Raw genomic sequence first — 11840 nt, forward strand, 5'->3', positions numbered from 1 at the left:
AAACAATAACTTGTATGTACACGTTCATAATTAATTTCCAATATTTATAGTGCACGATTCTTTATTTAACTTCTAATACCAGACATAGAGTTTAGATTCTCTATACTTCAACAAGTATGCCAATCTTCACACATTAAATAAGAAAAATAACCTACAAAAAGTTAATCGAAAAGACTTTTATGCAGAAATACTTTTTTCTTTGATTTATTTCTAATTTATTACATACTTTTCACTTCTAATAAAAACTACTGTGTTTCTTTTGTTTTAAGGGACCATAAAAATAAAAGAAGAAATATTTTGACATTTCTTTTCGCGGTATAAAATTAGGTTTTTTCGAGTAAAACACAGAAAATGTGTTGACGTTTACAATTTACGGTGAAATACTTTTAAGATATTCATAGAACTGAAATCATTTGTTGTCATTCATAAGTAAGTATTGGTATTTGTCAAATGTTGTTGGAAATAGTCTCTTTATTTACAATATTAAAGAACTTCCGTTGAGACAGGAAAAGGAAGTGTGAGATCGGTGATCGAAAATACTTTGTAGAAGAGTTTTAATTTCAACATCCTTATCCTGTTTCTATGTTTTTGTTTTGTATCGTATCAAAAGTTTGGAAAAGTTGTCAAACTACAATCATGAAATAAAAATAAAAATGTTTCCATTACAATAGATTCAGCATGCGTTGTATGTATCATTATTTACTACAAACAAACCACAAAGTATCATAATTATCGGATTTTATATATTTGTAATAAGCCGTTGCAAAGTAGAATATATTTGAAAAAAACTAAGGTGATAACTGGAAAAATTATATGAATATCTTATGATTAACGTATCCTTTTATTACATATTGCTTTAAACATTTTATAGATGCATAAACATGACAACAGAACTCTGTGGCGAAGACGTTATTGTGCGCTTATCGTCTCCTCAAATTATATCTGTAAGTATAATAAAATTAAATGAGGTCAAGATAATGTTTGAAGAATTATTTCATCAAATCCCTGTAGCAATTTTCTTTAACCTTTATGTTAATTTTGTGTTTGTGTAATTACTCTAATTTTATTATACGAATATTATATTAAATTTAATGTTATTTTCAATAAATTTTGGCACATTCAATTCATATCCTAGATTTAGAAGAGGTTTGTGGATGATATAATAAGACACTTAGCATTAATTTATTAAAACTGAGTTTTATTTCTAGTATGGTTTTTACCTAATATCTAAGATGAAATGAGTATTTAGATGATACATATGAAATAATATATTGATTATTGTTTTAGATCCTTATTTTCACAATGAATTTGGTTTATTAAATGATAAATTAAAATAATTTACATACAAGCACTTAAAATACATAATTAATAGGGAGTGCCTACTAATTTTGTATATTTTGTAATAGTAGAAGCTACTTGTAAATATCCCCCTGCTTAGATAAGGCCTCCTCTCTCTTTAAAGAGAGTTTGAGGTTTGGAGCTTATTCCACCAGCTATCTTGATGATTCACATTTTCAATTCAGATTTTCACATGGTTGCCTACCTACCCATCAATTCTTACACCGCTGAGCATTAGATGAATTAGAAACACAAACATATGTAAATTAAGTGATGCTTGTCAGGCTTTGAACCTGCCATAATCTCTTACTTTTGATGCTTTCTAGCCATTGAGCCATCTTAACTGACATGAAAATATATTGAAATTTAATTTTCTTCAGACTCATTCATCACCTAGTTTTTAACAGTTAAAGTAAAAACTGTCAAACTGCGAAGTGATATATTTTCCCATTGTGATAGTGTCATTACATAGTTAATGTTGTTCATATTCTATTTAGATAGAATTATATACATTTGCATTACTTTTATCATGCAAATAAGTAATTTTTATTCTAATACTGTTGTATAAGAATAAAAATTCATTCAGTAAACAGTTTATTTCATATTATTCAAGACATAGTTGCAATTATTATCTAAAATGAGAAAAATAAATATATGAAACCTTTTGCATGTGCTATGTACATTTGAATTAATTAAATTTCAGACAGAGACAATCGTAGCGGCTTCCTCCGGTAATGGCGGGACAGGCGCGAGCGGCTCGGGCTCTCGCGTGCAGGCGGGCGGCGTGGAGCTGGGCCGGCGCTTGCTGCTGGCGGCGCGGGCCGGCGACACCGGCGCTGTGCTCGACCTCATGGCCAAGGGCGCGCCTTTCACTACGGACTGGGTGTGAACCATGCATTAATATGTTTGAACTTTGAATGGTTTATAAAAATATATGTAATTCTGTTTTTAATTGAACAACTCTGTTCATTTGTCTCTAATTCTAATTTGATAGTGTTTATCAGACACAAAACACTATTTACCAAAATATACAGTACCATATACTACGACACAACTTAGAAGTAGCATCGGCAAAATTTGTAAAACCGATCACATCCGAATTAAGTATGCCATCCCAAATTAACAATATTTATTTCTCATGTGAATATGATCTTTACATAAACGTAATACTTCCTAATATGTTCACCAATTTGACACATCTATTTACATGCACCTGCTTTCTGACTTTTATTATAGCGACGAATAGCGTCGAATGGCGCGATAGGGAGAGCTATATATTGGTCGTGTAAATCGGCAGTAATCGGTTTTTTTTCATGTCATTGCATTTTCCGATGCTACATCTAATTTGTGTGATACTATACATAGTTATACTATAAAACTAGTTTCCACCCGTAGCTTCGCAGTGGCGTGAGCGGAATTGGTCGTGATTGGGATAAAAAATGAACCTGATAAAAATTATTTGCCATTCAAGGCCATTTCATTTCCTAGTTTCTGTTGAAATTTAGGCATTCGCAGCCATATATAAGAAGATGAGACGAAGCAAAAGCAATATATTTACAACAATATTATGTATATTCACAGTAACATTGATTACTTCGTTAAATCAGTGATAATCATTGTATGTGCACTAGGAGTAAGGATAAGCTTATAACGCTAAGTTTCCGACTCCGCAAAGTCAATAAGTCCTTCTTGGGGCAGGGTATTCGCTTCTATAATAAAATTCCGCAGACATTTTTAACTTTGCCGTTTAGTAAATTCAAATCGTTTGTAAAAAATACATTGGTAGAAAAAGCATATTATTCAATACAAGATTTTATAGATGATAAAAAAGCTTGGAGCTAATAATACCTGTTGAATTCTACGTAGGATATATTAAATTAAATAATTGTATTTAACTAACATGACTTTGTATTTTTAAATGTTAAAAAAGAGTAACTACTGAGTTTCTTGCCGGTTCTTCTCGGTAGAATGTAGATTCTTTCCGAACTGGTGGTAGCTTCACTTAATTGTAAAATGACGATTCAAAAGTGCTTGTAAAAGCCTTGAATAAAGTTTATTTTGATATGATTTGATGATTAATTTTTGTTCAATAATATTGAGGCTCTGTTTAATTAGTGTTCTATTGCGCTTCAGCTGGGCACGTCGCCGCTCCACCTGGCGGCCGCCAACAACCACGTGGAGACGTGCGCCGTGCTGCTGCGCGCCGGCGTGAGCCGCGACTCGCGCACCAAGGTCGAGCGCACGCCGCTGCACCTCGCCGCGCACGCCGGACACGCGCGCGTCGTCGCGCTGCTGCTCGACCACGGCGCCATGGTGGACTGCCGGTGAGCGCCCTAGTCGACCCGCTACTGCCTACCGACCTAAATAGAATGCTCCTTATTTATAGGAGACGTAACGCACTAACTTAATACCTTGTACTTACACTTAAAAAACGTGTTATAATATAAGGTAATCAAATCAAAATCAAAATCAAAATCAAAATAAACTTTATTCAAGTAGGCTTTTATAAGCACTTTTGAATCGTCATTTTACAATTAAGTGAAGCTACCACCGGTTCGGAAAGTAGATTCTACCGAGAAGAACAGGCAAGAAACTCAGTAGTTACTCTTTTTTAACATTTAAAAAATACAACGTCATGTTAATTAAATACAATTATTTCAATTAATGTATCCTGCTTGGAAGTCAACAGGTATTAACTCCACGCTTTTTTATCATCTACAAAATCTTGTATCGAATAGTATGCTTTTTCTACCAATGTATTTTTAACAAACGATTTGAATTTACTAAACGGCAAAGTTAAAAATTTCTGCGGAATTTTATTATAGAAACGGATACCTTGCCCCAAGAAGGATCTATTGACTTTGCGGAGTCGGAAACTTGGCGTTATAAGTTTATCCTTACTTCTAGTGCATATACAATGATTATCACTGATTTTATCGAAGTGATCAATGTTACTGTGTAATGACAGAATATATGTGATTATCGTATAACTGTAATAATATAATGATAGTTGAAATGTAAAATAGCCATCCATTTTTAAAATGTATGTCTATTACTTGAAGTTTGAAAGTTTGAATAAACGGATAACAGATAAAAGTTGTAGGTCGTAATATCAAAAATGGGTTATTTTTGCACCATGCGTATGGGGGGTAAAATTATTGCAAATAGGCACCCCTATTACCTCCTAAAGGGAATACGTCTAATTACTAATAAGCCCTATCACCTCCTAACGGGAATACGTCGAATTACAAATAAGCATGTACATATCAGTAATTATAAGTTAGCTTTCGATCATAACGAGCTCGCGTCGGCAGCGACATGCTGCGCATGACGCCGCTGCACTGGGCGGCGGCGCGCGGGCACGCGGGCGCGGCGCGCGAGCTGCTGCGGCGCGGCGCCGACGCGCGCGCGCGCTGCAAGTTCCGCAAGACGCCGCGCTGCCTGGCCGCGCGCCGCCGCCGCGCCGACCTGCTGGCGCTGCTGGACGCCGCCGAGGCGGGCGCGCCGCCCGACCCGCCGCCCGGTCAGTGCCGCTTGCCTCTGTATTCATTCTAGAACTTCCTCCTTACTCATCTAGTCGTTTATACTGCGAAAGGCTCCGTTGCTCCAAATAAGACCAATACAAAAAAGGGTCAGGAGTCCACTTAATTTTTTTGTTTTTGCGTCCAACGTCATGTTACCATCACGGTACAATCAGATTGCTGAAAAAGAAAAAGAAAAATAATCATTATAACATGTTCTGCAAATTTGGCGAACGACCCATTAGAATGACTGCAATGACTGAAATATAATATGATTTTTTTGATTTCAGATCAAATAATAGATGACACATCGAAAATGGAACAAGGTTTTGAGACAATACAAAGTGAGTGCGTAGTTTACGTGCTTAATGTTTTCAAGATACCTAGAAAACATCTCCAGATCAAATGTCTCAAATGTTTCAGGAACGCAGGACATCAAACCGCTAACTAAAGTGAGAATACAACCAGAAAAAACTATTATTATCGAATCGAAAACAGAGGTAATCATCTAAAATAGTGATAAATAAATTATTAATAACAGAACAAATATATATTCTTCAATGAATTAACGCGCAGCCCGTCCCGAGCTCGATGTGCGGCGGCGCGACGTCCGGCGCGACGTCCAGCGCGACGGCGGGCACTGCGGGCGCGGGTGCGGGCGCGGGCGCGGGCGCGGGCGCGGAGGGCGGCGCGGCGGCGCTGCTGCGCGCGCACGGCATCACGCTGCTGCCGGCCGACCGCGGCTGCACCGTGCTCACGGCACTGCGCAGCGGTCGCACCGTCATGCTCTCCGGTGACTGATATATCTATAAATCTATACCCAAGTTGAAGGATGAGTTAGTAGTGCTTCACCTGACACTCCAAAAGTGCTTGTAAAAGCCTACTTTAATAAAGTATATTTTGATTTCGATTTAGACGAGGATGACTTAAGAGTCACATCCTAACTTATAATTTCTAGTTCGCTTTCTAAATAATCTGTAAAATTATTGTAAAATTTTCAGTTAAATAATATCATTAAACTATTTTATCATGAATTATCTACTGTAGACGTTGTCCTTGACTTGCATTCTTAATAATATTTATCACATCTAGATGCCGGTAAGCTCATGTTGAAGGAGAGCGGAGACGGGGGTCCCTCGAATGAACCTCGGATCGTCGTCAACGATACGATAGCGAGCTCCAACGCCAACGCGACTGTCGACGAAACCAGTTCCGCGATGGACATTATAAACTCGAGCGCGGCGAGCGGCGCCGAGCCGGCGGGCGGCGCGGGCGGCGCGAGCGGCGGCGCGGCGCTGGTGCGCGCGGTGAGGACGATGCGACCCGCGAGGAACGTCAAAGTGGTTACGATCAACAAGCCGCAGCAACCACTAAAGAAGATCATTCACCCGAGTGACCTGCAGGTACGTTGTGTATGCTATGTATAATAATAGTAACTCGTGTAAGTAGCTCATAAAAATGTTTCTGGCACTACATGCTACTACTAAAAGATAACATAACATGGCTGCTAAATTTAATTTCATAAAATGCATTACTTGGTGGTAGGGCTTTGTGCAACCCCTCTGGGTAGGTACCACCCACTCATCAGTTATTCTACCGCCAAATAACAGTATTCAGTATTGTTGTGTTCCGGTCTGAAGGGTCAGTGAGCCAGTGTAACTACAGGCACAAGGGACATAACATCTTAGTTCCCAAGGTTGGTGGCACATTGACGATTTAAGGAATAGTTAATATTTCTTACAGCGTCATTGTCTATGGGCGATGGTGACCACTTACCATCAGGTAGCCCATATGCTCGTCCGCCAAACTACACCATAAAAAAAAAAAAAATCCTACGTTGAAGTAATGCGCGCAACTTCCAGCAAGTGAAGCTGGTGCAGGTGTCGGGCGCGGAGGGCGCGCGGCCGCGGCCGGCGCTCAAGCTGCTGCTGAACAAGGCCAACCTGCAGCGCCTGCTCGCCTCCGCCGAGCCCGCGCGCCGCGCCGCCGCCGCCGCCGCCGCCTCGCAGGTACAGCGGCGCCGTGGGGAATGTTCGAGTCGGGCCGAGATCAAACATCGTTAAATTACAATCTATGTCGATTGTGAACTGTCGAAATATTGTAAACCGAGAAATATGATTGCAATTTAACGCATTATTTTTCACTGTATTATAATCTTGCGGTGACATTATATATGTACTAATAATATTCAGTTATCTAATAATTAAATATAGTCTAAATTGTCCATATTAAGTTGTGTATACTCAGAGTCGGATTTAAAGTTCTGGAGGCCCTCGACCCTTTGCGGGCCGAGGGCCCTAATAATTATATTATGAATTAATTCGATTCTTTTTTCAATTATTCAATCAATATATATAATTTCCAGCCGGTAGCAGAGCTTCCGGCCGAGACTGTGAGCATGGAGACCGAGGAGGCGGGCGCGGCGGATGCGGAGGCGGCCACGGAGTCAGAGCGCAGCCTGCGCGCGCAGCTGCTGGCCGCGCACGCCGCCATCGCCAACATGGCCGCCGAGCTGCGCGTGTGCCGCGCTAAGCTCGCGCACTACGAAAAAGAGCGACCACAGTGAATCTGCCTATGCATCCACTTGGTATGGAAATTTACAGAGGAAATGTTTCAAGAGCCAGATTTATTCATTTATGAAGAATCATAAAGGCAAGAGAGAACACATCACATAAGTAACTAGGACGAAATCACGGAGCTATGTCACGGCTAGGTCACAGCTACGCGACCAAACAACTGTGGAGAACAGTGATTGATTAATTATGATGTATTTTTATACGAGACGATAATACAATATTAAACATAGTTTTTCCACCTTTTCTGTTTTGGTGTTAAATTTGATAAATTATTTTTAATAGGTAAAGTCTATAAAACAATTTGGTTTTGTAAATAAAAATATCCATATCACCACTGAAGTGTCTTGTATCTTCGTAAAGACTGAGCTCTCTTTAATTAAATTTTATAAGAAATCGCACAAACACATAAACTTTTTTTATTGACTATCAACAATAATGATTAATATATTTTAACTATACAAGTTAACATACAACTACTTGTATCTATTGAAATTATATATTCATGTTGCATAGGAAAAATGCATTGCCCTAATTTTTTTTAACTCTTGTTTTCCAAAACCTCTAATGTCAATTCTGATAGCGTTACATAGATAGTGTTATGTAAAATAAACCCTTTTTGCATTTAACATTCTACATATTATAATATGCAGATCATAAATTCCTGTATCAAAAATTGATCATAAATACTTGTAGTTAATAATAAAATGACAGGTATTACCACTGAATTATAAATAAAGTAATTGTTTATCATAAGAAACTTAAGTATTTGCAATGCATGATAACAATCCTGTGATTTAGTGAAATTGATGTTTGTGTTGATATTTTTTACTTTTGTACCAGCTACAATTGATTTTGTGAAGCCAATTTTAATATATTTATTAAGTGCATTTGTAACAAACCACTATCACCAAATAAAACATATCTATTTAACCGTGTATCAACTAAGCTGAAGGTATAATTTTAAATAGCATATAGAGCAAATTCTTTGGATTATTTAGTGCCAATTGTTTCAATCAAATCTGTTTTTAATTGAATTAATTCTTTTATTTATAAAAAGTTAAGTTTAAGGTTTAAAAATATAAAACAAATGTTATGTAAAATAAAAATATTTTTATTATTTCAAATTGATTTTTATTAATAATTCTTGTGTTGCCTTTACATCCTTAACACAATATACAATGTCTTCATTCTCGTGGACTGTCCGGTGGGATATAATCTTCTACAAATAGCATGGCAATGGTGATATATGAAAAGTCAAATTCATCTGAACAAATTTGAAAACAAAAAGAACTAATTCTAAAATTCATGAGAAAGGAATAAATTCTTTAAATTGAAAAGTATGTAATGATTATAACTTATATTGAACTTGGATTATGTGGTGTTTTGAAAAATAATTTATATTATTACTATCATGTTTTATATGACAAATAGATAACAAAAATATATAAATAGTATACAACAAAATGCTGCCTCTATGTGTATCCTACTTCTTTTGAATCACTTAATGGATTTTGGTACAGTTTTCATCATAAGAAAATCCTTTTGAAAGGTTTGTATCTTTACATAGTATAAAACATGCCGCTTACTGCTGTCTGTCCCTATGTATGCTTTGATCTTTAAAATTACACAACGGATTTTGATGCGGTTTTTTTAATTGATAGATTGATTCGAGAGGAAGGTTTACATGTTTAAGATATGCACAATATGAATAGTGCAGATGGCTAACATTGGTTGAAAGTTATAATGTTTTGAGATTCAATAAAATACCATTCTACTTTTATTACATAGGTAGAAACATCTGTCTTAGAATTTCCTTTATGGTATATTAATAACTATTATAATCAAGTGCAGATTAGCAAAAAATATGGGTAACTTAGGTTACCATTTTCTCCAAATCATTATTTATCTGATAATATGTTAGTTACCTTGGCTATTTAATATAGTCCACTACAATTTAGTTATGATCAATATGCATTATGTGCAGCAATAAAATGAATAAAAAAATCCATTAATAGCAAATAAGGGAATCTTTGTTCTATTGGAATGAAATTATTTAGTCTAGATCGTTTTTCAATCATTTCATTGCATTCTATGCTACATGTAAAAGATTACGGTTTTTACAATATGCCAATTTGTATTTTCAGAAATATATTTATTGTGTTCAACAATATAAGAAATAACAATCTTCATGATGTTTTCAACAAATATTTATGGGTTTCAGTTATTTCAGTGCAATGTGGTAATTGATCTATTATTATAACAGCCGGAGGGCTACGTGGCATCCCGGCGCTGCGAGCGAGCCTGTAGCACGTCGCGGAACTGCGCGAGGATAGCGTTCTCCCGTTTGGCACGTTCCTCCTTGCTGAAGGCGGCAAGCGCTCGCTTCTCGTCGGCTGAGTAGATTTGGTTCTCTTTACGTATACGTACTGCTTCCATACGTCGGTGCCTGCAAGAACATTTAAGAAGAATATGTTTCTATCAAAATAATAAATGTCTTACTATAATAGAATAGTTCATAAAAGGAAGTTTATTACGTTACCTGCTTCCACTCATAACATATCCCACAGATTCATATGCTGCAATTTCATCAGATGTCAGTCCAATTTCACCTCTTCTTGGAATACGTTTTCCTTCAGCAACATAGGCTGCCATTGCAGCTCCCTCTCCCGGCAACAAAGCTCGCCCAAAGTCTTTGTGTCCTAAAGCTGGCCCAACTCGAGGCACTGGTCCATATGCTTCCGATGCCAACTCTTCATCTTGTTTCTTCGATTTCGATGATTTTGTAGTTGTAGCTTCAACTTCATGCTCTTCTATGACAGTTGTAATAAATCAAATTAATACAGTTGAAAAATTTACTAAATACATTGAATTACATAAATACACTTACTTCCTTTTTCCACCCACACCTCTTCCTCACTGCTAGAGCTGCTGTCACTACTTGATCCTTTAGATTTTTTCTTAGCTTTTTTTCTTGCTTTTTTTACTTTCTTTAGTTTCTTCTTTAATTTCTTGAGCTTCTTTTTAGTACCATCTTTGTCTTTGGATTTCTTACTCTTTTTCTTTTCTTTGCCTTTTTCTGAATTGTTTTCTTGTGGTTCTTCTTCAGAGCTAAGAGATTATATGAGCATTTAGTAACATGTATAATAACAATTTAGGAAATCTTTATTCATATTTAAATAGCACTTCATAAGAAACTTAAAAATATAATGCTATCATACTTTTTATTAGTCTCATTCACATATATATATTTATTAGCCTAGATTATGCAAAAAAAACCAATTAGCATGTTATCTTATAATAAGCTTATAATATGTGCTTAATGTGCAAAGAACTTCATTACAATATGGTTATAAAGATTAATAAAGTTTTACTCACTCAGCCCTCGTTGGAGATTTTCCCCAAACTGAAGACACCCCAACTTCACCTATTCGCTCTCTTTCTTCTCTCCTCGCATCTAGGAATTCATCCTCCTGGGGTTTGTAACGACCACGGGGAGCCTGGTCACCACTACCTAACCCTTTAAGAGAAATAATAAGAGAAATAAAATTACAGACATAATGAAATAAGTAGCGTTTGCATAAGTTCGAAAAACGTCTATACCTCCTCCTAGTCCACCACCAGTAAATTCTTTGTAGGAACTCCGACCACGATCTCGCTTTGGTCCTCTATCACGATTCCTCGAGTGATCCATGTCATCATCTCTACGACGATATTTTTTCTCCCTTTCACTGCCGCCATCTCTGTTATTGTCACTGCTGCTACTCCTACGCTTATCCTTAGGATGCCGTTCAATACTGTGTTTGCGTTCTCTACTGCTATTCCTATACCGATCATTACTGTGATCTCTCTTACGTTCTCGTTTGTCACGATCTCTGCTCCTGTATCTATCTCGACTGCGACTTCGATGTCTTTCAGTACTACGATGTCGACTTTTTTCATAATCTCCAGCCATTTCTTTAATTTAAAGGCTTATTTATTCCTTCACTTATACATTTAAATAGTCGCTTATTGTAATGAATAATATTTTATTCTTATATGCAACAAAACGATGTAAATATTAGTGAAACTAGCTTGGAAGCCACCAAAGGGAATAATAACCACAATATTTAAGCTATTACATGTCAATTGTCAATGTCACTATTCTGTCAATTATGTGTGAACCAGTGCTACCAACTTAAAAAATATATTATGCTAAATCGACTTAAAAATTTATTAAAAATCTATTTTCAAGTGTTTATTTATTATTTCAATGTATTTTTAGTTTTTTATTTTAAAATAAATCGTAATAATATAAATCGTTATGAGTTCGAATAAGACTAGAATTTATATTTTTAGAATTTATATAATTATAATATTATGTAGCCATTTCCTATTGGATCTTTAGGAACACGACAGTGGTTTTTTA

The 11840-nt window shown here is 36.5% G+C and overlaps 2 protein-coding genes across 4 annotated transcripts; one reads left to right on the forward strand and one right to left on the reverse strand.

Moving 5' to 3' along the window:
* Nucleotides 1-130: 130 nt before the first annotated feature.
* Nucleotides 131-8533, forward strand: LOC124532291 (neurogenic locus notch homolog protein 4). 3 transcript variants are annotated; one of them, XM_047107118.1, is made up of 11 exons: nt 131-429; nt 872-944; nt 2042-2221; nt 3472-3662; nt 4653-4861; nt 5150-5203; nt 5283-5359; nt 5436-5652; nt 5952-6262; nt 6722-6868; nt 7225-8533. In XM_047107118.1, exons 2-11 carry the CDS (start codon nt 882-884, stop codon nt 7423-7425), a joined length of 1650 nt encoding a protein of 549 aa, XP_046963074.1. In that variant the 5' UTR covers nt 131-429; nt 872-881; the 3' UTR covers nt 7426-8533. The 3 variants fall into 3 exon arrangements, with proteins under 3 accessions (XP_046963074.1, XP_046963077.1, XP_046963076.1); XM_047107121.1 differs by having other exon boundaries at nt 6740-6868; XM_047107120.1 differs by lacking the exon at nt 131-429 and adding an exon at nt 447-793.
* LOC124532292 (NKAP family protein CG6066) lies at nt 8526-11567 on the reverse strand. The gene is made up of 5 exons (XM_047107122.1): nt 11036-11567; nt 10811-10952; nt 10323-10543; nt 9975-10245; nt 8526-9881 (listed from the first exon to the last, which is right to left on the reverse strand). Exons 1-5 carry the CDS (start codon nt 11385-11387, stop codon nt 9707-9709), a joined length of 1161 nt encoding a protein of 386 aa, XP_046963078.1. The 5' UTR covers nt 11388-11567; the 3' UTR covers nt 8526-9706.
* Between the last annotated feature and the right edge of the window lie 273 nt (nt 11568-11840).

Source organism: Vanessa cardui, chromosome 9, assembly GCF_905220365.1.
Source record: "Vanessa cardui chromosome 9, ilVanCard2.1, whole genome shotgun sequence".
In the NCBI taxonomy this organism is placed as follows: Eukaryota; Metazoa; Arthropoda; class Insecta; order Lepidoptera; family Nymphalidae; genus Vanessa; species Vanessa cardui.

Bases quoted from the DNA above. Each gene is read 5' to 3' on its own strand.
- LOC124532291 (XM_047107118.1), top strand. From the start codon at position 882: ATGACAACAGAACTCTGTGGCGAAGACGTTATTGTGCGCTTATCGTCT. The intron at 945-2,041 runs GTAAGTATAATA...ATTAAATTTCAG, and splicing joins CGTCTCCTCAAATTATATCT to ACAGAGACAATCGTAGCGGC. The intron at 6,869-7,224 runs GTACAGCGGCGC...TATAATTTCCAG, and splicing joins CCGCCGCCGCCGCCTCGCAG to CCGGTAGCAGAGCTTCCGGC.
- LOC124532292 (XM_047107122.1), bottom strand. From the start codon at position 11,387: ATGGCTGGAGATTATGAAAAAAGTCGACATCGTAGTACTGAAAGACAT. The intron at 10,953-11,035 runs GTATAGACGTTT...TTTCTCTTAAAG, and splicing joins TGGTGGTGGACTAGGAGGAG to GGTTAGGTAGTGGTGACCAG. The intron at 10,544-10,810 runs GTGAGTAAAACT...ATAATCTCTTAG, and splicing joins AAATCTCCAACGAGGGCTGA to CTCTGAAGAAGAACCACAAG.